Genomic DNA, 24,977 nt, shown 5'->3' on the forward strand with positions numbered 1-24,977 from the left:
CCCAAATGTCTTCTGCCCTCTCCTTAAATCCCTGACTGTGACCTGTGACGCAGTAGACGTGGTAACTGGTTCTGACCATTCGCAGAACCTTCCACAGGCCTTGCGTATTCACTGCTCGTTATTCCATGGGGCTGTGGAAGAACTGAGCATTTACATAACTAAGAGCCTAGCTACCAGCCATAGATATGCAAAGGCATCGTGAAAGCTCTTTCCCTTCCCCTATCCTCCAAACCGCAGGCTCTGGGGTTTTCTGGGCGACCCCACTCTGTAACACTGACATATTTACTGGGCATTTGTCTTTGATTTCTAGAGGCTTTTAGATTTTTCTCTGCAGTACTAACATTTGCTTAAAATACAGTAGAATATGTGTTTATACTATGGTGGAGTTTGTGTGTGGGTGTGTGTATTTGTATTTGCAAGGATCTCCCATATGCATCCTGGTATAACTCTGTGACATGCTGTTCTAGTTCACACAGGGTGAACATCACTCTATATGATCACTTACAGGTGGAACTTATTGTTGTCCTAATGCCTATTGATCCAAAAACTACTGATCCTTTTATTGAAAGAAAATTATGTTGTGTCTGCTTTTGACATGACCAAAATTATCAAAATAAATACATTAGCACTTATTTCTGTAGTTTAGATTCACAGATACAAGACCTGTCTTCTTTATGACCACACAGTACACGGCCTGACAGGTGTGAAGTTCCAGTGAGCACGTGTTGAATAATGAACCAAAGGGCACACCTGGCCCTGTGAGTTTGGGTAGGCAACCCCCCAAGCACAGAAGACCAGTGACCAGTAATTCTAGGAGCCCTTTTGTAAGAAAGCTGAAAAAAACTGCAAACAGTGAGATGTCCCATCAGTGATTATGAGCCTGCCCCACACATGCCTGGCCTTGCTCCCCCGGCCCCCAGCAGCTTCCAGGCACCAGCTCTACTTCAGTGCTGCAGTGACTGCCTCAGGCTCTAGCAACATTTGGAGCTGACACTCTGAAAATCCTTCCACTTCCTGCAACTCTAAATAATCAAAGCAAGTACAAAATGCATTTCTGAGTTGGCGAGGAGGACAGGGCATCTTCCAGGTCCTGAAACAGGTGGGACTTGGCCCAGGAAGCAGCCAGCACAGCATCTGCCAGGGGAGGGGTGGGTACCAGTTGCCACCTTCAATAATCGGGTGGCCCCCATTCTGCAGAGGGGGAGATTCGGGGCACAGGACATGTGGGAGCTTAAAACTGCAGTTGCCACGCCACAGAAAGGCAGCGCTTTAGAAAGAAGACACATCACTGGAGACGCTGTGCAGGAGGCCCCTGGGCAGCAGAGCCGGGGGCAGCGGGCGGGGCCAGAGCAGGAGCCCAGTTTCCCCGAGTGAGCCGGGACAGAAGCCCCGCCCAGGCTCAGGGTCAGCGTCCCATCTCAGGCGGGGTGAGGGGGTGCGGGGGGGGGGTGCGGGGGGTGCGGGGAAGCCTCAGGCTAAGGACAGCCCTGGGGAAGGGGTCCTCCCTGGCAGCGGGGGGAAAAGCAACAGAAACGGCCGGGAGGACCGCAGGCTCAGGCCAACCCCAGCTGCCCGTGGCCCAGGTGTTCTCGCTCGCGGCGGTTTTAAGGGCGACTCTGCGTCTACGACGAAGGAAGTGAAGAGGCCTGGGAGCCCTGACTATGGAAGGAGACAGTTCAGAGGGGCTGGAGGACTTTTTAGGAGCTAAATGGGTGCTCACAGTCCAGAGGCACAGGAAGGCACAAGCAGAAATCAATAAAAAGGGGCTCCTTTGTAGGCTTTAACTGTAACAGAGGGCCACAGAGACCCAAGGGATGATCTTTAAAAGCATCCAGAGATGCTCTGAAGTGGACGTCATGTCTGAAACGCATGTGCTCACTCCCAAGCAAAGTCCTTTTCGGGGAGGGGGGTGGGGCAGCAGTGGGGCCGGGACTGGTCCCTGGGCCCAGTGGTGCCATGAACGAGCCTGAGGCTCTGGGCAGCTCCCTGAACTCTCTCAGCCTCGGCTTCCTCATCTGTGAAGTGCTTGCCACTCAGGGTTGCCGCAGGCGCCCAGTGAACATGTGTGCCAGGCTTTGCAGAATGACACACGTCCACTGCAGGGCAACGCTATTTTATTGTCATTCCATTGCTGCCGTCATGTGTCGCCTGCTCACCAGAGCCGGGCCGCAGGTAACGAAGGGGCTTTGGGGAGGCGGGAGAAGAAATTCTCATTCTGGAGTGCCCATGGAGGCTGGGGCCCGGGAGTATTCCAAACGCCCATCGCGTGGCGTCCTCACAGGTGAGACAGGACTTACTGTACACGGAGTCCCCTGTGGCAAGCGGAGGCCCACGTGGGGATCCAGGGCACCAGCCTGTGCCTGGGTGACCTGGGTCTGGAACCTCCGCTCTCCTCCCGGGGATGTCCGGAGTCCCTGCTGCTGTGCCTGAGCAGGGCAGGTGGACGGCATGCCAGGCCGCAGGCCTCCTCGCTGAGGCAGGAGCAGAACATGGAGGTGCCTGTGGGCTTGCTCACCAGGGGACTGAGCAGGACGCCCTCGGGCTACCTGGTGCTGGCCAGAAGCGTGGGCCTCATCCTGTGCCACCTGGGCGTGGCCTCAGGGCCTGCCTGGTGCTCACCAGGTGACTTGGGGGCGGGGAGGGGGAGTGCAGCAACCACGCCCCAGCCTTGCTTCCAGGACCCTTTTATGTGCAGGGTGTCACCTGGCCCTAGCTGGTGTGGGACAGTGGCTCCTTCCTGCCATTTAGGAGACTCCATCTGGCTCCCAGCTGTTCAAAGCCTCTTCCACCCACGAGGTCAGGGTGGCCCCTACCCTGAGGCTCAGTGTGAAGAGGACCCAGCACTTCAGACAGATGGCTTTATTAAGGGGACATGTGGCTGTGCTCGGCCGAGGGGGCCCACCCCCTCCTTCTGGAGACTCCTCTGTGGTCACCCTGGTGCTGGCCATGGGGGTCTCAGCACCCTTCCTGCTTTCAGGTGGTCTCACTGGCCCCGGTGTCCAAGTCGGCTTCTTGGTGGCCCTTCTCCCAGCGAGTGGCACTCGTGGCCAGCCTCTCCAGGCCCTTGGCTGGGAGGCGCAGCCGCCGTCACAGAGGCCTGGCGGTGCCAGGAGGAGCCGCATGGGCGGGCAGAGCACGCAGGTGTGCAGATGGCAACCCAGCATGAAGGTCAATTCTAGGTAAGAGCATTGCACACAGGAAGCGCAGCCCTCGAAAAGTCAACAAGCAGGACAGGGGCCCATGCGGTCAGGTCTTGCATGGGGGAGAGTCGAGTACAGAGGGTGCATGAGACTGGACAGGGAGGCAAGGGACGCGGTCAGAGCTCCCCTGGGGTGACACATGAGGAGCTGGGAGCCAGTGCTGGGGTGCTGGGGGGGTCAAGGCCCTCAGATGGTGTCCCTTGTAGGAGAAGGTGCTGGTGGGACTGGGAACGTAACCAGGACCTGCAGCTGAGACTTATCCCCAGCTCTGCCCTGGCCTTGCAGTACCGCCTGGCGCGGCTTGACCTCAGAGGCCTGGGCTGTCCTATTTGTGCGAGGTGCTGGCTCGACACTGGTGAGGCTCAGGAAGCAGGGCCCAGGGGAGAAGCAGGGGTGGCCTGGGATCAGGCAGAGGCGGGGCTGGCGGCGTGGCCGGCGCGGTGATGTGACTGGTTGACGGCCCGGAAGGTAAGCAGCGGGATGGTGGAAGGCATCAGCACGAACCGGTAGACCATCTTTATATCCTCATGCGTCAGCGTGTCCACCTGGAAGTGTTTCAGCACCTAGGACAGAAGCGCGGTTCCACCCGGCCAACGGGTCAGCCCCATCCGTGGTCCTGGCGCTGCCTCTGCCGCCTGCCAGGCCGCCCAGTCGCCCCGCCCCCTCCCCGCCCTCCCCCGTTGCCCCGCCCTCAGCCCCGCCCCTCCCCCGTTGCGGGCCCCCCCCCCCCCCCCCCCCCGCCCCGGCCGCTCACGTGGTGCAGCAGAAGCAACATCTCGGTTTCGGCCACGCGCCGCCCCAGGCACTGTCGCGGGCCAAAGCCAAAGGCCAAGTGGGGGAGTCTGGTGCTGGGGCCCCTGTTGAGCCAGCGCTGGGGATCATAGAGCTCGGGCCTCGGGAACACGGAGGGGTTTCGCCCCAGGCTGTAGAGTTGCACGAGGACCAGAGTCTGCGGGGGGAGCGGGGTGCGCGGGGCAGGGTGAGCTGGCGCGAGGCCAGGGGCCGCCGGGCTTGGTGTCTCCGGAAGTGGGAGGCTCACTCACCCCAGCAGGGATGTGGTAGTTCTGCAGGACTAAGTCCGAGCTCACCTGCCGCTCCACAGTGATACCCACGGGGTACAGCCTGTGCACAGGGGCAGCCATCAGGGTCCTCAGCTGGGGCAAGCCCCTCACCTGCCCAGTTCCCAGCACAGCAGCCGCGGGCCGCGCCCCCCCCCCCCCCACGCACAGTCCCTTTGTCCCTGGGAAGCTGCGCCCCTGCACCTCCGAGCTCAGCTAGCTCCCTCAGCCTGAGCAGCCCGCTGGCTAGGGAGGGCAGGCGCCCAGGAGGCTGGAGTTGGGTCCCAGAGGACAGGGCGCCCTGTTTCCTTCGGGAGAGGGAGAGGAGGTGCAGGGGGTGCATCTCTGGGCCAAGCTCCCTAGAGCCCCAGGATCTGTGTCTGGTGGGTGCTTCTCTCCAGCCTGTGGTCCAGAGGGGCGGGGCAGCCCAGGGAGCCCCACCTACCTCAGGGTCTCCTTGAGGGCGGCCCGCAGCAGGGGCAGCTCCGAGGGTGCCTTCTGGGGGTTTTCAGAGATCGTGGCCTCTGCCTGCAGGCTCTCCTCACGCAGGGCCTCCTGCACCTCGGGGTTCCGCGCCAGCTCGAAGAAGGTCATCAGCAAGGGGTACGCTGTCTGCAGGAGCCGTGGGTGCAGCTCAGACCTGGGCACGGCCCAGCGCCCCAGCCCCAGGGCCTCCTCCCAGGGTGATGGGCATGCTCAGAGCAGGACAGAGCCCCGGGAGCTGAGATTTTAACGTCCTAAAACCCACCTTCTCTACTTTCCCGAGACCCTCACAGGTGACCCCAATCTCAGGAAAGACACAGACTGTTCTCACCCTCCTCTAGGCTCCAGGGGGGCTCACCCTTGCCATCCACTTGGGTGGGGTCTGGAGCCCAGGTCTATTTGCTCCCAATGCATTATGTCTCCTGGGCATCTGCAGCCACCCAGGCCCCCAACAAGTTCCTCCCCCACCCCCTGGTCATTTCCATGTGCAGGGACAGGCATCCCCCAACCCAGCCTGAGATCTGGGGAAACTGATGATCTCCTCAACCTCAGCCCCATGGCAATGCGCCCTGGCATCTCCCTGTGTGCTGGGCCCTGGGACGCAGGAGGTCCCTCAGGCATCAGGAGCCTGACTCTGACGCTCCCTGCACTGGCTTCCTCCAGCCTTGTGCCTGGTGCCCGAAGCCCTGCCTGTTAGGGTCCTGACCTCCCTGCCCTTACCTGCCCCCTGCTCAGCCTCACCGCCTTCCCTTGCTGTCTGCTCGTGCGCCCGGGACCACTGCCCTCTGTGCCTCTTCCTCACTCCTGTTTAACTTCTGTGTGGTCCTTCCACATTCAGCTGGAAGTCCCTGACACCAGGAAGCCTGCCTACAGCTGTCCCTTGAGGCACCTGCCCTCCCCTGGGCTCTCTCGCCTCATGACAGAATCCACCTCTGCTCAGGCAGCTTCTCAGCACCTTTCTGTGCCTTAGCATCTCAGGGGCCAGGTGCCCAGAGCAGCCTTGAGGTGCTGGTGGGGGAGGCTGGGCCCAGAGGCAAGAAGCTCAGGCTGCAGGCTGCCCCCTGGGGCCTGCCGTCTGCTGTGTCGCCATCTGCTCTGACCTACACACACTGGAGCCCTGCACTGCCCTTCCCGTCACCAGCTTGTCCCCTCCACAGGATCTTTAAGGAAAGCCAAATGGATTCTGCCACCAGGCAGGGTCCCCTGTGCAGCGGGGTGTTGGCTGTCCCTCGTTTTGCTAGGGCCCTGATGGTCTGCATGGGGCCCATGCCGCGTGTCCTGGGCCTCGTCCCTCTGCAGGCTTCCTGGACCACGGTTCCCACCCAGAACCGCAAACCTCCCCTTCCTGCTCGCTCCCACGCGCCCTCCCCTCGGAGCCTCCCGCGGGTCAGGGGCTGAGGTCCAAGACTGGACGTCTTGGCAGCACGGACTGGGAGGGGCAAGCAGGAGGTCCCTGGCCCGGGAGGACGAGGTCTGGGGTCACGCGGGCCCCGTGTTCGGGGCAGGGCTGGCGCCGGCCTGACCGTGTCCACGCTCCCAGCAGTGAGGTCGATGGAGCTGGCCTGGATGGCGCTGAGGGTCATGTCCGCGTGCAGCAGCAGCTCCGCCACGACGCCGCTGTAGTGCTGTGGGCGGCCGAGGGCCAGCTCCTGGTAGATTTTCTGGATGGAATCATTGGCTGTGGGCACAGAGACAGGGCCCTGGGCCTGGGGCTGGGAGCCAGCGCCCAGCCACGCCTCCCTCTCCTGCCCAGCCCCGCCTCAGCACCCACCCTCAGAGGGACCGAGAGGAAGCCTGGCCTCTCCCAGCCCTCACCATACTGGAAGATGTAGTCCCAGGCCTCAAAGTGCTGCTTCCACACAGCAGCGCTCGTCCAGCGGGACAGGCTCCTGGGCATGAACATGAGCCGCATGGTGGACTGGAGCATGGCCTGCAGGGCGCGGATGAAGTCCAGGCTGGCTGCGCTCGGGCTCTGACTGAGGAGGCCCAGCCGCTCTCCGAACAGAACCAAGTTGCTGGCTGCGGGGACGACGGGGCTGCTGAGCGCGAGGCGGCCCGGGGCCCAGAGCTCCCTCCTGCCAGCCCCCTGCTCCCCGTCCTGGGCCCCGTGCTGCCCCTGGGCCCCGCACCTTCTAAGGTGTAGTAGAAGATGCTGGGCTGGATGTCCACGGTCAGAGTCCCCCGGGCGTTCTGCAGCACCCTGGCCATGAGGGCCTTGGAGAAGTCCCTTGCCACCCTGTCCACCATGGGGATGTACTTCTGGACGGCCTGTGGCGACATCACATCTGGGTTCAGCCGCTGTCGGTCCGAGCGCCATGCAGGCCCGTTTCTGTAAAGCAGAGTGAGCTTCAGGGCACCCCAAGTCAGTAGCAAGCTCACATCCATAAGCACATGCTATCACACCAACACGGGAAAACATACATCTTCACATGTGTGCTCACAACAGAGGCACAGGCATATCCACACCAGCAGACAGTCTCCCAGACACACACACACACACGCACGCAGGCCCCCGCCTAGGGCTCAGCTTCTGAGCAGAGGGGCTGGCACCTGCCGCTGTCCTCTCCGGAGATCCAGGACTCTGCCCCCTGAGCAGAGCTCCTCCCACGCAGGACCCACGAGCCCGTGTGGAGGGCTCCAGCCCTCGCTGACGTGGGCCTGGCCAGCGACCCTCCTTCTCCAGACGGCTGCCAGAGCACCCCACATGGCCTCTCACACCCGAGGACAGCCGTGTCCTGCCACCTGGCACAGCCCTGAGGCCAGGCTCCCCCCACTCACCCACGTGGGCCCCGGGCAGGCCTGCTGTGGGTCATCCCCTTCTTGCCTCATTTCTGCACCCAGGCTGCGCGCTCCCGCCCTCCCTCCTCACCCAGACTGGCCCTCACAGCAAGAACACGCCGTATTTGTGCCCACGAAGCTGTCGGTGTGCCAGCCAGGGCTCCAGGACCATGCGATGGGGCTGAGGGCCCTCCGTCTGCTTCAGCTTCTCCACGTCCTCAGGCAGCATCACACACACCATGTGCTTCCCTCCCACGTCATACCTGCGGGATGAAGTCAGAGCCGTGCCGTGGGCCGTGCCCTACCCGGGCCCACTGGCAGACAGGACTCAGACAGTCTCCTGTGGGCCTCCCTGACCATCTCCGGCTCCCGAGGCCTGACTGGAGCCCCCACTCTCGCCCCTGTGACCCGCCCGCCGGCAGTGAGCGCGCCGTGCTCCAGAGCGTCCTGACCTGGTGCTCCGAGCCCAGGGGCCTGTTGTCGGGGCCACGGATAGACCCCACCCCCTTCCGAGGGTGCGGCTGCCGCGTGGCGGTGCAGGGCACTGGGCAGGGACGCAGCAGCCCGTGGAAACAAAGGGATAGTGTGTCAGCGAGGCGGGCAGGCGGGTCTTCACCTGAAAATGGGCCCCAGCTCCTGGAAGGTCTGTTGCATCTGCAGGTGCAGGTCCTCGGAGCCCGCCCTCCAGACCTGCAGCACCCGCAGCCACTTGTTGCCGGGACACCGGGGGATGGCTTCGAAGGGCAGCGCCGCCTTGGAAGCTGCAGTGGCGCTGGCGGCCAGTGCGTGTGCCCGGCGCAGGAACAGCGGGGGCCCTGCCATCCACGCCCCTGCACAGGCCCGGAACGCCATGCCAGGCTCCCTCCACCCCCTCAGCCGGACCCTTTTATCTCGCAGGAGGCCCGCCTGGCCGGCTGATAACGTCATGGAAGAAAGTGTCCCTGGACCAGGCCAGGCTGCCCGGGGAAGGGGTCAGGGCTGCAGGGGTCAGGGCTGGAGGCGTCCAGCCGGAAGAACAGGAAAGGGAGGAAAGGGGGCCTCACCCACAACCCCACAGGCCTGCTGTGGGCTGGATGGGTGACCAGGGCAGGTGCAGGGTCGGCACTGGGGGCTTGATGGGGCCGGGATGGAGCGTTCTCCCCGCTGTGTGAAGGGAGCAAGATGGATGAGCCCCTTATCTTATCAAGAGATGAGACGGGGCCTTGGATATTTTAATCTCCTTTCCACGAGGCCCAGGGCAGGAAAGAGTGGGCGGGCACGCACTCCTCTGTGCCCCCGTCTACCTGTGTGGGGATTTTGTAAAACATTTTGTTTATTTACCTTTAGAGAGAAGGGGAGGGAGGGAGAAAGAGAGAGAGAGAAGAATCACTGTGTGGCTGCCTCTCACATGCACCCAACTGGGGACCTGGCTCACAACCCAGGCAGGTGCCCTGACTGGGAATCGAATTGGCGACCCTTTGGTCCACTGGCCAGTGCTCAATCCACTGAGCCACACCAGCCAGGGCCCTGCATGGGTTCTGTTGACTCTCCCAGGCCTCATGCTGGCAGCAGGGCTTGGAGACAAAAGCGAGCCAGGGTCCCTCCCAGGGAGGCCTTCAGTCCCCTGCGCGCTCTTAGGGAAGTCTGAAGGCAGAATGGGGGTGGGCTGACAGGGACCTGCCTGTCTGTCTGGTCTGGCAGTAAACGCGCGGAGATGTGGGTCACTCCAAGGCCGAAAGATGAGAGACGAAGCCCGTCCTGGTCCGTGTCTGTCCCGCAGGCCTGCGCCAGGTGCCCTCGCTCTCCTTGCTGGTCCTGAGCGGGCTCTCAGGGCGCAGACCCAGAGCCTGGGGCGGGGGAGGAGGAAGGCTGAGTGGGGCTGCGGCCATGGGCTGCCTGTTGCCCAGGACGACCCTGCAGGCACACAGAGGAGCCGACCCTGGGCGGGTGGACTGGGTCTGGGGTCCCATGGCCTCCCACCAACACCTGGCAAAGTCCCCAAGAGGGGACTCTCACTGTCCTCGTTCCCATTTTCAGGCAAGGAGACTGAGGCCCAGGGGCTCTGTGACCTCCCAAGGTCGCCTGCCCGCCTGCCAGTCTGACCCCATGAGGGGAAGGCTCTGTGGGCAGGATGGAGGGGGGTGCGGGATTCAGCAGGGCGGCCTCGACCTGAGCCTTCCCTGGGGACTGTTCGGCCAGGGCGATGAGTCACACCCCACCAAGGCCCCTTCAGACAGTCCTGGTGCTGTCACAGCTGTCCTTGGGCAGGGACACCGGCCGGGGCAAAGCCGGACCCTGTGTGCGGTGTGGACCAGGTCTGGGGTCCCGGGCCTGGCCAGATGCTCTCCTGCTGCCTGCCGGGCCCGTGTGCCCGCCCCCGACACCTGTCCTCGGGGCTTGGGGATGGAGACATGGGCCACCTTTCAGTGTCCCCACACAGTGAGCCCCAAAGGAGCAGGGCCCGGAAGCCGGTCTCCCCTGCTCAGAGGGGCTGTGACACAGGGGAGCCTGCACCGGGGCCCAGAGCCCAGCCTCCAAGCAAGGGTCAGGCCCCAGCAGCGCCTCCTCACAACGCCTGGTCACTGGGGACACGGACGGGGCTCGCACTGCTACCCTTCGTCCTCGCTGTGCCGCCCGCCTGGCCCAGACCTCTGGGGCCTCCTGGGCAGGAGGTCCCGTGTCCAGTGGAGCCTGGGTGTCTCCTAACACGGAGCTGCAAGCCAGGCCCAGCCCGTCCTCCCAGGGAGCTGAACGGGGCCCAAGAGGGAAGCCGCAGCCCCGGGGAGGGCGGGCCCCTGCCGTGTGGGGAACACAGGTCAGAGGCGGCACAGGGCCAGGCAAGGGGACCTGCATGCGGTGGATGTTCCCAAGGTCCACTGTCAGAGAGAGGGAGCCAGTCAAGGGACATCCTGGCCTCCTCCCCGTCTCTGCAAAAGGGCTGAGCAGTGTGGCCTCCTGGGAACCCAGGGTCGGGTCCCAGAGCAGCACCTCCCTGCTCCCCTGGGTGCTGGGGCACAGTCCGCTGACCCGCCTAGGGCTGCAGACGCAGCCTGGCCGCCCGGTCAGTGCTGTGAAGACAAGGAGCTTCCGGCCGGCGGCCAGGCAGGGCGACGCGGCGGGCTCCAGGCAGACGCACAGCTGCTGCCCACACGGAGCTCGCGCTCCGGTGTCCGCACGTCGGGAAGCCAGCCAGGCCACGCACGGCAGGCCAAGCGGGGTCCGACGCCGCCCCGCCGCTCCCGCGCTGAGCCAGGGCGCCCAGCGGCACCTGCGGGCAGGTCGGAAGGAAAGCGCGTTCCAGCACCTGAGATCCATTTTTCAATCCCGTGACTTCCAGCCTCTCCATACCTTGTACTTCCGATGTGTTAGCCTAGAAATAGAAGGGCGCGGGGGAAGGGGAGCCCTGTGCACTGCTGGGGGGGATGTAAGTCGGTGCAGCTGCTGCAGAAAACAGTATGGAGGGTCCTCAGAAACTTAGAACAGCCCTGGCTGGTGCGGCTCAGTGGACTGAGCTCCGCTGTGAAGCAAAGGGTCGCGGCTCAATCCCAGCCAGGGCGTGTGCCCGGGTCGCGAGCCAGGTGCCCGGTTCGGGACATGCAAAAGGCAACCACACACTGATGTTTCTCTCCCTCTTTCTCCTTCCCTTCCTCTCTCTCTTAAAATACATAAAACTTTAAATAATTACTTACAGCAGAATGACTGTGGGATCTAGAAATCCCGCCTCTGGGCCTTTAGCCAAGGACACGAACAAGGATACGGAAGAAGTGCCTGCACCCCCACGGCCGGTGTGGTGCGGTTCGCCATCGCCGAGAGGTGGAAGCCACCTCGGGGGCCGCCGATGGAAGGGTGGGAAAGAGGATGGAGACGCGGTCCCTACGTCCAGTGGACAGCACCCACACTTCAGAAGGAATTCCTGCCATTGTGACAACAGGGGACCGTGAGGGCGTTACCTCCCCGAAGTCAGCCCGACAAGAAAGAGCGCACCTGGTCACAAGAAATCTCTGAGGATGCAGCACCCAAATATTAATGGTCTTTATTTCTCCCTTGAAATAAGTCGTCAATGGGCGACTTGTCAACAGGGGCCTGTGGTTAGTGTCTCCGGTTCACGAGACAGCGAAGGGGAGTGAATTTGCTCTGGGGAGTGGGGGGACATGTGGGAGCCCTGTCCCTAACAGGAGGGCTTCTCATGTCAGTGTCCTGCTGAGCAGGATGGAGGCCAAGTTCAGGAGGAACCCCCAGCCCCCCAAGCACACTGCCCCTTCTATCTCCTCCTCAATCGGTTCGTCGACTAAGAGGTCCCGCTCAAAGTTGGCCGGCCCTCCGTCATTGCAGTTCAAACTGCCACAGCAGTAAACCCAGTAGAAACTGTTTGTCCTCAGGATTTTGGGGGCCGGCGGCGGCACCATGGACTGGTACAGGAACGTGCAGTTGTCTGTACAGTTCTTGTAAACGAGGAGCTGGCGAGAGTTCAGACCTGAAACAGAGTGGGACGGAGGTCACTGCTCTCACGCTTCTGCCTGCAGGCGTCAGAGCACGCCCATGTTCACTGTCACGCAACCAGCCTCATGGCCACACACGACATCCCCATGGGTGACTGAGAAAGGACACCCCAGTGCTCCAGAGGGTCGGGTTCCTCCATGAGCGGCTTGTGCGGGAGGCGCTCTCTCCGCCGCCATCTCTGCTCTGGCCCTCCCTGAATCACCCGTGGGACCTTGTCACACAGCTACACTACTGTGACCTCCTGCCCTGTTCCTCGTTTGTCCACAGCTCCAGGGCTGCAGAAATAAGACAGAAACCCGGAACCATGTTTTGCTTCTGCCCCAAACCATCCAGACCGTCCATGCAGACCCTCTCAGTGTGTCTCCAGCTGGTTTCCTGCTGAGGGCCCGGCCCCCCACCCCAGGAGACCTCCTACCTGGGCCCCTCTGCCTGGGGTCCCCACCTCCTGGCACCCCATGCCAAACTGCTCCCCAAGCAGGACCTCACAACAACTGTGATGACCCCTGGGTGAGGCTGCTCTGTGCCTCGGCCGACCAGTGCTGCCTGACCTGGGGTCCACCAGAGGCCTCCTCCGAGGGCGACATGCTGAGCTCCGTGCCCTGCGGCCTCACGGGGCTCACCCCAGCCCTTCCGCCTTGGGCAGCACAGCGGAGCCACCCCTCCGGCTCTGGGGCCCCCTCCCTGACACCAGCTGTGACTCCCGACTGATCTCCAGTGACTTGCTTTCCTTTAGTGTCTGCGGCAGAGTCCAACCTCTGATCTGGCAGTGCACTACCCTGTGTGGGCAGCTCAGTGGGCTTCACCCGGCGCCCCCAGCCGCGGACCAGCGTCCGGCTCACACTGACCCGGAGGAGCCCTGGCCGCCCGCCGGCCTGAGCAGCACTCCCGCCTGTCTGCGAGCTCCATGAGGAGGAACCCCACCTTGTGTTCGCGTTGCTTCTTTCCCCGAACTCGCGTGGTGAATTCATCCCTGCGGGCGCGCGCAGTTGCACACTGTCCCTCTGAGCCGTGTGCTCTCCTATGCACGGTCCCCCCGGGGTTCACTGCTGGTGAACAGTCAGGGTGTCGCTGGTCCTAGGCTGGGCATTCTCACCCTGCCGGGGGGGTGCCTGCCTCAGCAGCTGCATGGACCCTCCCAGGGGAGCGCACAGAGGCCTGGCGGGGTGTGTCCGGCCTCAGCACGTGCCACTGCAGAGAGCTGCAGCCTTGCTGCGTGTGTGGCCCCACAGGGTCCTGGCACGCCGTCCGCGTGGGGTGGTCGTTCTGAAGCAGAGCTCCCTTCTGCTGGCCGTGCGCTGCGGTTGCAAGGTGCGTGTCCACCAAGGAGAACGACGCCAAGTGGGCTGCCCTGCCGGGTCCTCTCTGCGTACAAGGGGCCCTAGCTGTTCCTAGCTCCTTAGATTTCTTTTAAAGTTTCTTTACCTTTCTGTTCCCTCACCACTCATAGTCCGTAATATTTCCATAAACATTTGATGTCTGGGATTAACGTGGGACGCACGCGCACACACTCCACCCCGCTGCTGAGACTCCCAGTGGGATGTTCCTGAGGCGCTCGCTGAGTTTGGGGAGAAGGGCCGTCGCTGCCCCGCTGGGTCCCCCAGTCCGTAAGCCGGGTGCCACCCTCCACTCAGTCCTGAACTGTGGCCATGTCCGGCAGCTTCCATGTGGAAACCTCACACACATCCTATTGGATTTCTTCCTAGGTCTGGACATGTGGTTCCTTTAAACTTGGTATCTTTTTCTGTGAACTTCGTTGTCAATTTGTTTGTTGTTGGTACGTAGAGAACTGATGTCTGAAGTTGAGTTCTGAACGCTGCCCTTGTACCCAGGGCCCTCACTGATCGCACGTGTTCTTTCCGAAGCGCGTAGTCTGTGGGGAGTGGCTTGGGCCCTGGGGCCAGTGAGGAACCGGCTCCTGGGGCCGTGGGCGTGGGGACAGCAGGCACCGCTCCCATGTGCTCCTCCAGGGAACAGTTTCCTGACACTGCCACTGAATTATCATAGTTTCCATGAGATGGAGTTTCCTTCCTGGTTCTATTTCCTTACAGTTTTCCTTCTAACTGGGAAAGGGTACTGGGTTTTATCAATATCTTACAGCGTCTGCGATCATGATTACCTGGCGTTTCCCAGTGTCTTTGTTGAAATGGTGAATTGAACTGGTGGATTTCAGGTTGTAAACCATGTTGCAGTTCATGGTCTGTGTGTGTGTATGTGTGCACACACGCACGCGCGAATGAACTTTTTATTTTAGAAGTTTCCGGCTTTGAGAAAAGATGCAAAGACAGCACAAAGAGTCGGTCCCTTCTGCCCCTCATTGCTGCATCACTGTGGTGCATTTGTCCCAAAGGAGACACAAATACTGATACCCTATGACTTCAACTCCACACTTGATTCAGATTTCACTCATTTTCCCCTCACCCAGGACCCTGCACTGCATGGGCGGGGCAGCTTATACACAGCAGGATTTTATCGGCTAAGGTGAGGCTACTGCTTTTGCATGTCTGTTGTCATGGGAAAGGACCATCTGTGATTCCTGTCCTTCCAATGTCTTCGCTGGGCTTCTGTGTTAGAGGCAAGCTGCCATCTGAATGTATTGGGGAGCAACCTCTCCTGCTTATTATTTGGGAGAGTTTGTGTAACATGGGGGTGATTTCTCTCATTTCTCTCATAAAACTAGTGAAGAATTTGCTCGGGAAGCAAACTCTGGGTGTAGGTTTTTCAGGAAGGACTCAGAACTCTTCAGCTTTCCAACCTCGTTGTGGGCCAGGCATGGTTAGGTTGTGTTTTTTTCCAAGTTATTCTTTGTATATCAGTGAACTCAGACTCCTCCCAGAAAGGCTATTCATAATAGCCTCTTATTTTCTTGATAAGGTCTAATTAATGCCACCCTTTTTGATTCTGCTACGGGAAATTTAAATTTTAGACTTGTCTACCCCCTACATTTACTTATTTATTTTTTAAGTATATTTTATTAGTTATGTCGTTACAGTAGCTCCAATTTCTTTCCCCTTTGCTCCCCTCTTCCCAGTACCCCCTTCCCTCCAACAATCCCACATCCCTTAGTTCAAGTCCATGGGTCGTGCATATAAGTTCTTTGGCTTCACCCTTTCCTATATGATTCTTAACTTCCCCCTGTCTGTTTTGTACCAACCACACCTGCCCTGGAAGTCCCAGGGCTGGTAAGTGAAAAACAAGTGTCACTGTGCAAGTCTCCCTGTGGTCACTGCTGAAGGGTCACTGCTGAGACCTAGTAAGAACCACAGGGCTGGTCCGGCCGCATGCTGGATGTCGACAGAGTGGGACCTGCACAAAAGCAGGCGCTCCCTGAGGGAACAAAGCGCACGTCCTCAGCTCCTGCCTGCATCCCGAGTCGGCAGGTGCCAACAGGGGAGCGGAGGCCCCAGAGGGTTGTTTGCAGGGGCTCTGAACAGACTGGCATGTGGAGGGACAAAGAAGTCACACACACAGGCTCGCAGGTGGGCCCTGAGTGCCCAGACCAGGCTCCCTGCTGGGTTAATGACATCCAGGGCTCTGGCTGTGTGGTCCTCTAGGCTGGGGTCCTGGCGGGAGGGACTCTTTTCTCAGAGTACAGGTGCCTCTGAGCATCAGCCAAAAGCATCTTAAAAGTTCAGGCTTGACCCCGATGCCTCACCTGGCCTGCCCATGTAGTGGGCATTATCCTAAGGGATCCCCGGTGTGTCTACTTCTTGGGCCTGACTAGCTGGAGGCCCCTTCCAGGGACCACAATCAAGGGGCAATGAGGAACCGCCCCGGCCATACCGGGTTGTCTGCACACAAGCCCAGGGACCTGCCAGGGGTGAAGGCATTACGGTTCGCCCATGCTCCCAGCCCCTGGGGACCCTGCGGAGCTGTGTCTGCTGCCAGCACGCCTCGCAGAGCATGTGACTTTGAAGTGTGGCTCACGGGACTCTCGCCTAGTTTGAGCCTAGAGCCTGGCAACACGGTCTCCAGGACCATCTCTGTTCCCAGGAAGCGCTCAGCAGGAGACTGCCCCACAGAGAGTAAGAAAGACAAGCAGGTACTTAGGAATGGAGAGTGTCAGGCAGCGTCTAGTTTCATAGGGACATCTCTTAAGTCTGTAACACTCGAAGTGGTTTATGAGTGTGCACTCCTGGCACCTCATGCTATAGGTCCCTGCGAGAATGGAGAGCAGGGCTGAGCGCCCTCACACGGGCACTGCCCACGCACCCTTCCTCGGCCCCTGTGCATGTCCGAGCCGGCACGGGCACAGCCCTCGGTGACCCCTAGTCCGGACAGGACCAGCGCCTGCGCAGCAGCCAAGTGCCCCAGGAGCGGTGCCTGTTCCCAGAGACAGGCTCTAGGGCAGCCCTGGGCTCTGCGGCTGCGCCCCACCCGTCCAGGCGGCCCCTCCCGGACGTCCCTGCGCGCAGCCAGAGGCCTGCTGCTCTGGGGAGGGCCTCGCCGCCCACCTCCGCCGGCTCAGGCCGGCCTGTGAGCCCCCCGCCGCCCGCCTCCGATGACGGAGAGGCCCCTGCAGCCCTGCCCGCCCCACTCACCGGGTCGCCCCTCCTGCAGTGACACGGGGTACTCACACTTCCGCGCCATCACATCCTTTTCTCCAGGTTCCGCCGCCTCTTCGGTTTCCACCAGGGACAGCCCCACGGTCAGCAGCAAGACGCCGAGGAGCACCATCTTCTGCAGGAGCCCGAGCCTGGAGTGAGACCAGGGCGCGGGGCTGCGCGCACCCACGACGGGGAGGAGGAGCAGCATGAGTGGAGCCCGGGGCGGGGGTGCCACGTGGCTGCGGCCCCGGACGAGGAGTGCGTGCGTGCGTGTTGCGTGGGTGCGGCCCAGGACCGCGGTACGGGGCCGGGTCTGCACGTCTGTGGTCTTAGCGGCCCCGGGTCCCCTGCGGAGGCGCTGCGCCGGCACCACCCGGTCCCTGCTCGTGGCCGCCGCCCACGTCGCGCACCACCGACCCGAGGCTGAGGTCCGAGCCCGCGGGCCACCCGCCCGGCGGTGCGCCCGCACCTTCTAGAACCCTCGGCCCCTCTCCAGCCTCCTGGGCACCTGGACCCGCCGCCCCGCCCGCCGGCTGCCACTTCCCGGAGCGCCCGCACCGCTGGAACCCGCTGCGTCCCTCGAGCCGCGGACGGAAGCCCGGGAACCGCCAACGAACTTCCCAGAGGCCGCGCGAAGCACGACGGGAGCCGGTGCGGCGCGCGGGAGGCCCCGCCCCCAGGGCCGTCCGCTCCCGGCAGCCCCCGCGCGGCCGCAGCCGCATCCCGGCGCCGAAGGGCCCCTCCGGGGCGGCCCCGAAGCGGGTGTCATCGTCCGTCCCTCGCGCGTCACATCGAAGTCGCTCCTTCCGCGCTCGACGTTCCGTTCCTGCCCCTCGGGCCGCTCCTGCCGCCGGACCACTGGCCCCAGGCCGCTGCCCGCAGGCCGCCCGCGAGGCCCGTCCCGGCGGCGACACCCACGGCCTCGCGCTCGCGCGCCCCCGGCGCCTGTGCTGCAGCGTCCGCCCGCGGGGCGTGTGCGCGAGGCCCTGCTTCCCTGAACCCGCCTTCGCCGCCGAGTCGCGCCGGCTGCCTGGGCTGCGGCCGAACCCTGGACTCGCGGCTTCTTCCTTCCAGAGCCTGGACGTCACCCTCTTACTGTCGTCGCCTCGCCCTCGGGCCTTCTGTTCGCCCGGGCGTTATCGTCACGCTGCCCCTCGGGACTGAGCTTCATCAGAACAGGGGGCCTAGGCTGATGTCCCCACCTTCATGCTTTAGTGTCCTCCCCACCCAGTTCTGCTGTTGCTCCGCCCAGGGGCGGGGCCTCCGGACGCCCCTCCCCCTGCGCAGCCACCCGCCCCGCCCCCTTTCGTGCCGCCCTGGGTGGCGACGGCACAGTCCAAGGATCCATTTCAGAGAGACGCCAGGGCAGCTCGCTGCTGTCAGGAGGGTGTGCACCGGCGCCGGAGGCTTTGTCCCGCGTCCCATTCCAGGGCCCCCGAGGTCAGACCACGAGGCAGGCAAAGGAAAACAAATTTACTGCGCCAGCCTGGCTGCCAGCCCCGCGGCAGTCGACTTCGTGCGTGCGATGCCCCAGGCCCAGCTCGGCCGCCGGCGGTCAGGACAGCCGGAGGCCCAGGGACGCGGAGCCGAGCGGCAGCAGCAGCGGCAGCCCCGCGCCGTGCGCCCGGCGGGCTCGCCCGGTCTCCCTGTAGCCCTTGAGGTCCGGGGAGTCCGTGTTGCACAGCGACTGCTTGCAGCAGCTCGCGTACATGAAGGGCACGGGCTTCTCCAGGACAAGGTTCTTGACCCCTACTGACGACGGGTCCTGGACCGAACAGTACTTCACGCACTGCTTGGAGACGTACAAGTGCCGGGCAGACAGTTCTAGCAGGAAGGAGAGAGAGACGGAGAGAAGGGAGCCACGTACACGGACAGCGGCGGCACCAGCGTTGTTTCCGCCTGTATCTGCCCGACCCTGATCCCTCTGGTGCCCGTCCTCCACCCAGAAGCCCCATGGGAGAGGGACAGACGTTTGTGTTGACAGCTGCTTCTAGGGGCTCTGGCTTGTGTGCAGGGTGGCCTCGGACGCCCCAGGCCTGGCCTGGCCGTGTGCGCGGGGAACCTGGGCCGGGGGCTCCGTTTGGGAATGGACAGGCGGCTTGGGCCTCAACTTCTCAAACCCAGGGTTGCTCAGGCCTCTGTGACCAGGGGCAGAGGCGAGGAGCCAAGGACCCCTGGCCATCCTGCCCACTGCTGGGGTCAGGGCTGGCCTCTCCGTGAGCCGCCTCCCAGGCCTGCGTGTGAGCGCTGCGGCCGGGAGCCTGCTGTGGGCACAGCTCAGTGCTGGCCTGCCGCGCAGTCCGGGGTGGCAGTGCATCTACTGCCTCGTGCCAGCCATCTCTGCATGTTATGTATCCAGTCCTCGTGAGGCTACAGTGACGCTCCGCCCTGATGCAGCGCCCTCACCACCCCCACTCCCGCTTCCCGGGCCACAGCGGGGGCGTAGGGGCCATGCTGGGCCTTCTGGAAGTTCTCGGGTGAGTCGCGGTGGCCCACAGGGCTCTGTCCCCAGGCTTCCTGAAGCCTGGGTGCCCCTTTCAGAACACACTGCGTGTCCTCGCGCCTAACGGTGTCTGTTTCCTGGAACAGCTGCTCTCAGCCGGGCGCTGGAGATCACTGAGACCCGATTTTTCATTTAAAAATGAATGAGCAGAACCTCTCCTCTGTTCTTCCTCCTGACCGACCAGTGACGTGGGCCCCTAAGTTGTCCCTGTCCCGTACCAGCTGGCTCCCTCTCCTGGCTCCTCAGGACTTGGTTCTTCAAACGCAAAAGGTCACTTTCGTGTGGCTTGTCTCTGCTGCATAACACAAGGCAGAGCCTAATTCCTGAAGGTGCCCCGTGAACCTGCTTCTGCGACCCAGGGTTACCTGGAACACTTACTTATGGCCACAGTAGAACAAAATGTAGTATCTGTGGAACAATTTCTTGGGTTTACACATTCGAAATCACTTTCTTTCTCGCAAACATGACACCTCAGTGGCTCTGAAAGAAAGAACAAAAGGGAAAGTGGAATGTGACGGTTCTCTCGCACCCTCTCCTCCAGTGGGTCCCATCTTTCCATGCCCCACGCCCACCTGGCCCGGGTGCTGGCTCTCCTAGCTTCCCTCACACACCCACACCCGGACACGCTGCAGGGACAGACACGCACGCTCACACCTCTCACAGGCACATGGCACCTCACATTCCACGGCTCCAGGAACAGAGACCCCGGGGCTTTGGCGTCTGCTCCCACGTGCCCTTCCTGCCCACCGAACCTTCTCCCACTCCGGGTCCCCCAGGGCCTGCGTCCTGACTCCTGCACCGTTGCTTCCTGTTGGGTCTGTGTTAGGGCAGGACTCACGCTGTCTCCCGACTCTGGTGACACTTGTTTCCACCCACGGCAGGCCCATGACCAGGAGAAGAGCAAGGAGGACCGTCATTTCCAGCAGTGCCTGGCCCTGGATGTGAGGAACAGGGCCACTTGGTCAGCTCTGGCACATGCGTGTCCACCACGGGCACAGCCTGCTGCCACTGGCGCTGGGGCCGCCACCCGCTCCTCGCCCTTGGACCCGAGCTAGGCGTTGGGTGGCTTGTCACCACTACCAAGGCCCCTCCATTCAGCTCATTCACCCGAGCATATCTTCAGGGAGGCTGCTCCTCCCTGAAGGCCGCACCAGGTTCCCCACCCCTGCCCTGAGCTCCTGCACTCTCAGGGTCCCCACGGGCCCATCCCACCATGCAGCACCCACCTTTGCTCCCTCTGCACCATTGCCCAGGTCACCCCTCAGGGCCTCCTGCCCGAGTGCACAGGATGGCCGGGGGCCTGCAGCGCCTGTGGGCTGAGGCCAGCTCTCTGCCCAGGTGGCCCAGCAGCCCCACAGCCCATGGGCTGTCCAACACCACCCCCCGGGGGGGTCCCTCGGGTCCCTCTAGAATGTTCCTTCTTCTGACACTCTACCCCAGCAGGCGGGCGCTGCCCCGCCCACACCGTGGAGTTCCAGTGCTGAGTCTCTTCTAGGTCCCTGGTGCAGGGCAGCACATCTCCCACCCCCTGGTCCCCACCCCCGCCCCTTCTTTTTTCATGGTCGTCCTCTCAGGCGCCTGTCTGCATGCGCAGTCCATTCTCCCATCAGGGCCCAAAGGGCAGCCCAGCCCTGCCCCCACCCGCTTTCTCTGCTCTGTCCTCCCCTGGAGACGGTGCTTTTGCTGTTGTTATTGTTTTAGAATTGGGGAGCATTCATGGCCTGGGTGTAGCTTAGTGCATTTCCAGAACCTCCTCTAAAGAACAGTTGAGTAGTTTACATTGTGTTTATGAATAAAGCTGAAATTGTCCACAATGTTCTCACATAGGCGATGTCTCATATAGGACAGTTTCCCAGCAATGACACCAATAGTCACAGGTTCTGTTTATTTGCAACTGAAGTCTTGCCCATCGCCACGTGTGGTCACCGGGCACTTCTGCCCTGCAGTTGCCGAGAAGTGTGGCACCTGTTCCCACTGCCCTGTCAGAAAGAGTGTGTTCTCGTCAATCCTTTGCATTTCCCCCATCCAAGAGGTGCGAGGGGTGTCCTGTATTTGCCATGTGCGTTTCTGTGACCAGCAGGGGAATGAGCCGGTGTCTGCGCTCCTGGTGGGCATCTGTGCTCCTTCTCCAGCGTCTCTCTGTTCAAGTGGATGCCCATTTTCCTGCTCATCTCTTTATGCCCTGGGAGACTAGTCTCCTCTCTGGAACAGACATTCAAAACAATTTTCTCCCATTTGATAATAGTCTTGGTATTTCGGTCATGCAGAAGTGTTTGTTTTTTCATTGTCAAAGATCAACTAAGACGGACACTACATGAACAGTAATATACTGTTGCAATAGGGAAAGAGGCTTCCAGAAGTGACCTGCATTTGGGTTTGTATGGGGATGACTGGACCTTTTAAAGGGACAGGGAGGGAGGGGGAGGGGTGAGCTGGCTCAGTAGTCCAGGGACGGAGATGTCGCACCAGCGGCAGGCAGGCTGGCTGTGCCTGGGTCAGCGAAGTGATGCAGTTGCCCTCCCAGAGGCTGAGTACCAGGTCTGCCCTCAGGCGTGGTGCTCCACAGGCTTGCGTTTTCTCAGACAGGGACTTCCAGAGAGGCGAGGGGCGTCCTGGGGCCGCTTGAAGTGAGCTTAGAGTTTGCTCAAGTGTTTAGGGGCCAAGGCCGAGGCCTGGACAAGAAAGGGCTTGAGGAGCCGGGTCAGAGTTGGATCAAGAAGGGACCCCTGTCGCCATCATTTGTTTTATGGGTCTGGATTTTGAGTCAAGATTAGAAAAACCTTCCCCAAAGCAAGGCTATAAATGAATTCTGCCACATTTTCTCCCAGTTCCTTTCCCAGAGTTTTCTTTCTTTTTCTTCTAACGTTGAAACCTTTGTCAGTGGCGCAGCTCATCCTTCAGTGCTGGATTTTTTCAGATGACTGGTCACATCTGTCCGCCCTACCTGCTCTCGACCTGTCCTATGGCGACGTCCTGGAGCCCCGGGCCTGCCTGCGGCTGTGTCCTTGCCTCCAGCTTTGCAGCTCTCAGACCTGTGCCGCTCGGCTGCAGTGACAGCGTCCACAGGGCGCCCTTCCTGTCCGGAGGCTGCGCCGTGCTCTGCAGAACTTGCTGTCGCTTGGTTTTTCTCCAGTTTTCTGGTTAGGAAGCAGAAAGCCACAAGAAAACGTCTCTCCCTCTCTAACGACAGGAGAAAGCTGGACCCCATGTGGCTGGTCTACTTCCTCGGCCCACCAGGTTGGGGCCATGAGGGGACTCTACTCACAGCCTGAGCCCCCTCATGGCAGGTGCCGTGGGGGTACAGGTCCCCGAGCTGTTTCCCTTAACCAGAGCAAAGGCGGAAACAGTGGGGGCCTATAATGGGAGCGTGAGAAAGCCCAAAAGCCAACACATGGACACATTTCCAAAGACCAGGTGTTGACAAACACGAAAGTACAGAAACCCTGGCAGCCTTGGACCCAAAGAGAATCTAAACCCACCTGGGAGGTCTCTCCACAGGTGTCTACCAGGTACTCACAAGAAAGACTGGGGACAGGGCAGGACACACAGGCACACAACCCAGCCTCCTCCTGGCCTCTCCTGGTTCTAAGCGAGTATTATGCTGCCCGGCAAAGACCCACAGCATCTGGGGGAGGCGGAGAAGCCTTCATCCCCAGGAGGAAAGCCTCGAGCCCAGACCACCACTCTGCTATAAGGCAGAGGCCTGTGACTTCTGGGAGGGGGCAAGAAACTTTCTACCGAGGCAGCTCCACAGATAGCAGGCAGAGTCTGACTGCCGTCCAAGGGAGGATCAGGAACACCCAGAAAGCCACACCCCTAAAGCTGAAGGGGCACAGGGCATGAGAGCCAGTGACTGAGGCTGGACCAGGAGGGGCAGCTGTGAGGGAACAACCCCCCAGCCAGGCAGCACCCCACACTCTGGGAATAACTGCAAGTTTGTGGTTCTCTGCAGAAAACGTAGCAACAACTAAATCTAAATGTGTTTGCAGTAACATCAAAACATCTAACCAAATAGATCCAAGACTGGTGTGTGGAGAATCCGGGAACATTGCTGAAGAGACGAGAGGAAGACACTGTGTCCGGAAGGGAAGGCTTTCCCCCGGCCAGACGGCGGCTCTCCCGAAGCTCTAAGCTCATTCACTTCAACCCCAATCAAAACCCCAGTGGCGGCATTTTAGCTCGGAGAGGAACGAGTGACCCGGAAGTCCAGGGAGGAAAGTGAAGGGCCCAGAGGAGCCAAACTGATCAGGGGCACAAAGAGCAGACAGAAAGCTGGCCCCGGGTTTGGGGCCAGAGGAACGCACGGGATGCCGCCCCAGCTCAGACGCGCAGGCCCGCGGAGCGCAAGGAAGCCCAGAAACAGACCCGCACGGGTGTGATCCAGAGGCGGATTAGGGTCGGGTGAGGCCCCGGGCGCAGAAGAAAATATTGGGCCCCTTGAGAGAGAGCCCGGGAAAATAAAAATACATGTTAACCATCTTTTATGCAGCGGAGTCATGAAACCAAACTTGGTGTCATTAGGAAAAAGTGTAAAGTTGGGGTTTTGCAAGGCCCTTCAGAAGTCAGGGGCCAGGACTCATGCCTGGTGCACCTGCTGTTAAATCTGCCTCTGTGTGATCAACTGCTTTCTGACGAAAGTGCCGAGAGAGCGTTACGAAGAGAGGACGGCCATCGTCACAAATGAGCGACCGTAGGCAAATGATGCAAAAAATGCCCATGAAAAAGTTTAAAAAGCAAAAACAAACACGACTTTGCACTTACCTCCCATCATGTGTAAAAATCAATTTGAAATGGAACAGAGATCTAACTATAAGCTAGAGAACTTATTTAACTACAAAGCCATAAAACTTCCTGAAGGAAGCACAAGGCTTTTGTGATCTGGGTTAGGAAAGGAATTTTTAGACAAGACATAAAGAGTCAGTCACATAAGACAAAATCGCTACTGTCTGCAGGAGAAAGTACAGTGATTTTTGGAATAAATCAAACCATAAGACGAACTGAAATACAGATGGGTAAATATGTGAAAAAACACTTTGTTAATGGTGGCCTGTATGTAGTGGGTGTCCTTCCAACTTAACTGTTAGAAAAATTTTTTTAATAAAATGCCAGAGATTAAAAATGTGCTCCATGTATTCTAGCCTGGACCCACCCCGTTCCAAGGATCTGAGCAAGAGGCTGGGTCACCTTCTGGAAAGATGGGGGTCCCAGGACGGGATGCAACGGGCTATGGACCCCAGCCAGGCAGTGCAAGGCTTTGGCAATGGCACCGGTAAAGTGAGCGTGGGTGGCATTGAAAGGGTATAGGATGGCCCAGCAGTCACCAAAGGTCTGGGGACTTCTCCCTGGACTGCTTTGGGCAGGCTGTACCTGATCTGCTCAGGTGGCCGATTTTAAAGACGCCTGGAATCTATGAGGCATGGAGATGAGTCGGGGAACCCTGAACCCCCGGAGGGGGTGCGGGCTGGGACGGGGCGTGGGGGTCGGTACGGTGCCAGCGGGACCGGGTCCCCCGCGGAGGGCGCTGGGCCGGCCCCACCTGGGCCCCTGTCCGAGGGCCGCCGCCCGGGGCCGCACCACTGACCCCGGGCTGAGGTCCGAGCCTGCGGGCCACCCTCCCGGGAGGCGCCCCCACCTTCGGACCCTCGCAGCCGGCCGTTTGGCAGCCTGGCCTTCGCTGAAGAGCGCGGGGGCTTCTGGTAGCGGAGGGCCCGGGGGCGGGGTCTCCGTGGGCCCGAGCCGCGCCCCACCCGCGTGCCCCGCTGCCCACGGGGCACCTTCTGCCGGCGCCCAGGAGGCAGGAGAGAAGGGGCTCCAGGGAGTGACCTGGGACGGCGCCCACGACGGCGCCGCGGGGCGACTCACGCGGCCCTCCGGCCTCCGGCCTCCATCTGCGCCCGGGGCGCCGGCACGGCACGAGCCGCGCTTTTTGTCC

The 24,977-nt window shown here is 61.2% G+C and overlaps 2 protein-coding genes across 2 annotated transcripts; both read right to left on the reverse strand.

Annotated features, from left to right (window-relative positions):
• Window positions 1–2,173: 2,173 nt before the first annotated feature.
• On the reverse strand, window positions 2,174–8,371 carry LOC150003925 (cytochrome P450 11B1, mitochondrial-like). The gene is made up of 9 exons (XM_090282719.1): window positions 8,136–8,371; window positions 7,627–7,782; window positions 6,871–7,070; window positions 6,557–6,760; window positions 6,265–6,419; window positions 4,704–4,870; window positions 4,244–4,322; window positions 3,955–4,149; window positions 2,174–3,763 (listed from the first exon to the last, which is right to left on the reverse strand). Exons 1-9 carry the CDS (start codon window positions 8,369–8,371, stop codon window positions 3,605–3,607), a joined length of 1,551 nt encoding a protein of 516 aa, XP_090138845.1. The 3' UTR covers window positions 2,174–3,604.
• Window positions 8,372–18,097: 9,726 nt separating this feature from the next.
• LY6K (lymphocyte antigen 6 family member K) lies at window positions 18,098–19,962 on the reverse strand. The gene is made up of 3 exons (XM_090283108.1): window positions 19,884–19,962; window positions 19,424–19,525; window positions 18,098–18,366 (listed from the first exon to the last, which is right to left on the reverse strand). Exons 1-3 carry the CDS (start codon window positions 19,960–19,962, stop codon window positions 18,098–18,100), a joined length of 450 nt encoding a protein of 149 aa, XP_090139234.1.
• Between the last annotated feature and the right edge of the window lie 5,015 nt (window positions 19,963–24,977).

Source organism: Furipterus horrens, unplaced genomic scaffold (assembly GCF_987537825.1).
Source record: "Furipterus horrens unplaced genomic scaffold, mFurHor1.1.pri manual_scaffold_7, whole genome shotgun sequence".
Taxonomy (NCBI): Eukaryota; Metazoa; Chordata; class Mammalia; order Chiroptera; family Furipteridae; genus Furipterus; species Furipterus horrens.

Excerpts from the sequence above, each read along its gene's own strand:
- LOC150003925 (XM_090282719.1), bottom strand. The coding sequence starts at position 8,371 with ATGGCGTTCCGGGCCTGTGCAGGGGCGTGGATGGCAGGGCCCCCGCTG. Across the intron at positions 4,871-6,264 it reads CTGCTGGGAGCGTGGACACG|ACAGCGTACCCCTTGCTGAT; the intron begins GTCAGGCCGGCG and ends CGGCTCCTGCAG. Across the intron at positions 3,764-3,954 it reads TGTTGCTTCTGCTGCACCAC|GTGCTGAAACACTTCCAGGT; the intron begins GTGAGCGGCCGG and ends CTTCTGTCCTAG.
- LY6K (XM_090283108.1), bottom strand. The coding sequence starts at position 19,962 with ATGACGGTCCTCCTTGCTCTTCTCCTGGTCATGGGCCTGCCGTGGGTG. Across the intron at positions 19,526-19,883 it reads CACCAGAGTCGGGAGACAGC|AGCCACTGAGGTGTCATGTT; the intron begins GTGAGTCCTGCC and ends TCTTTCTTTCAG. Across the intron at positions 18,367-19,423 it reads TTGTTCTACTGTGGCCATAA|AACTGTCTGCCCGGCACTTG; the intron begins GTAAGTGTTCCA and ends CCTTCCTGCTAG.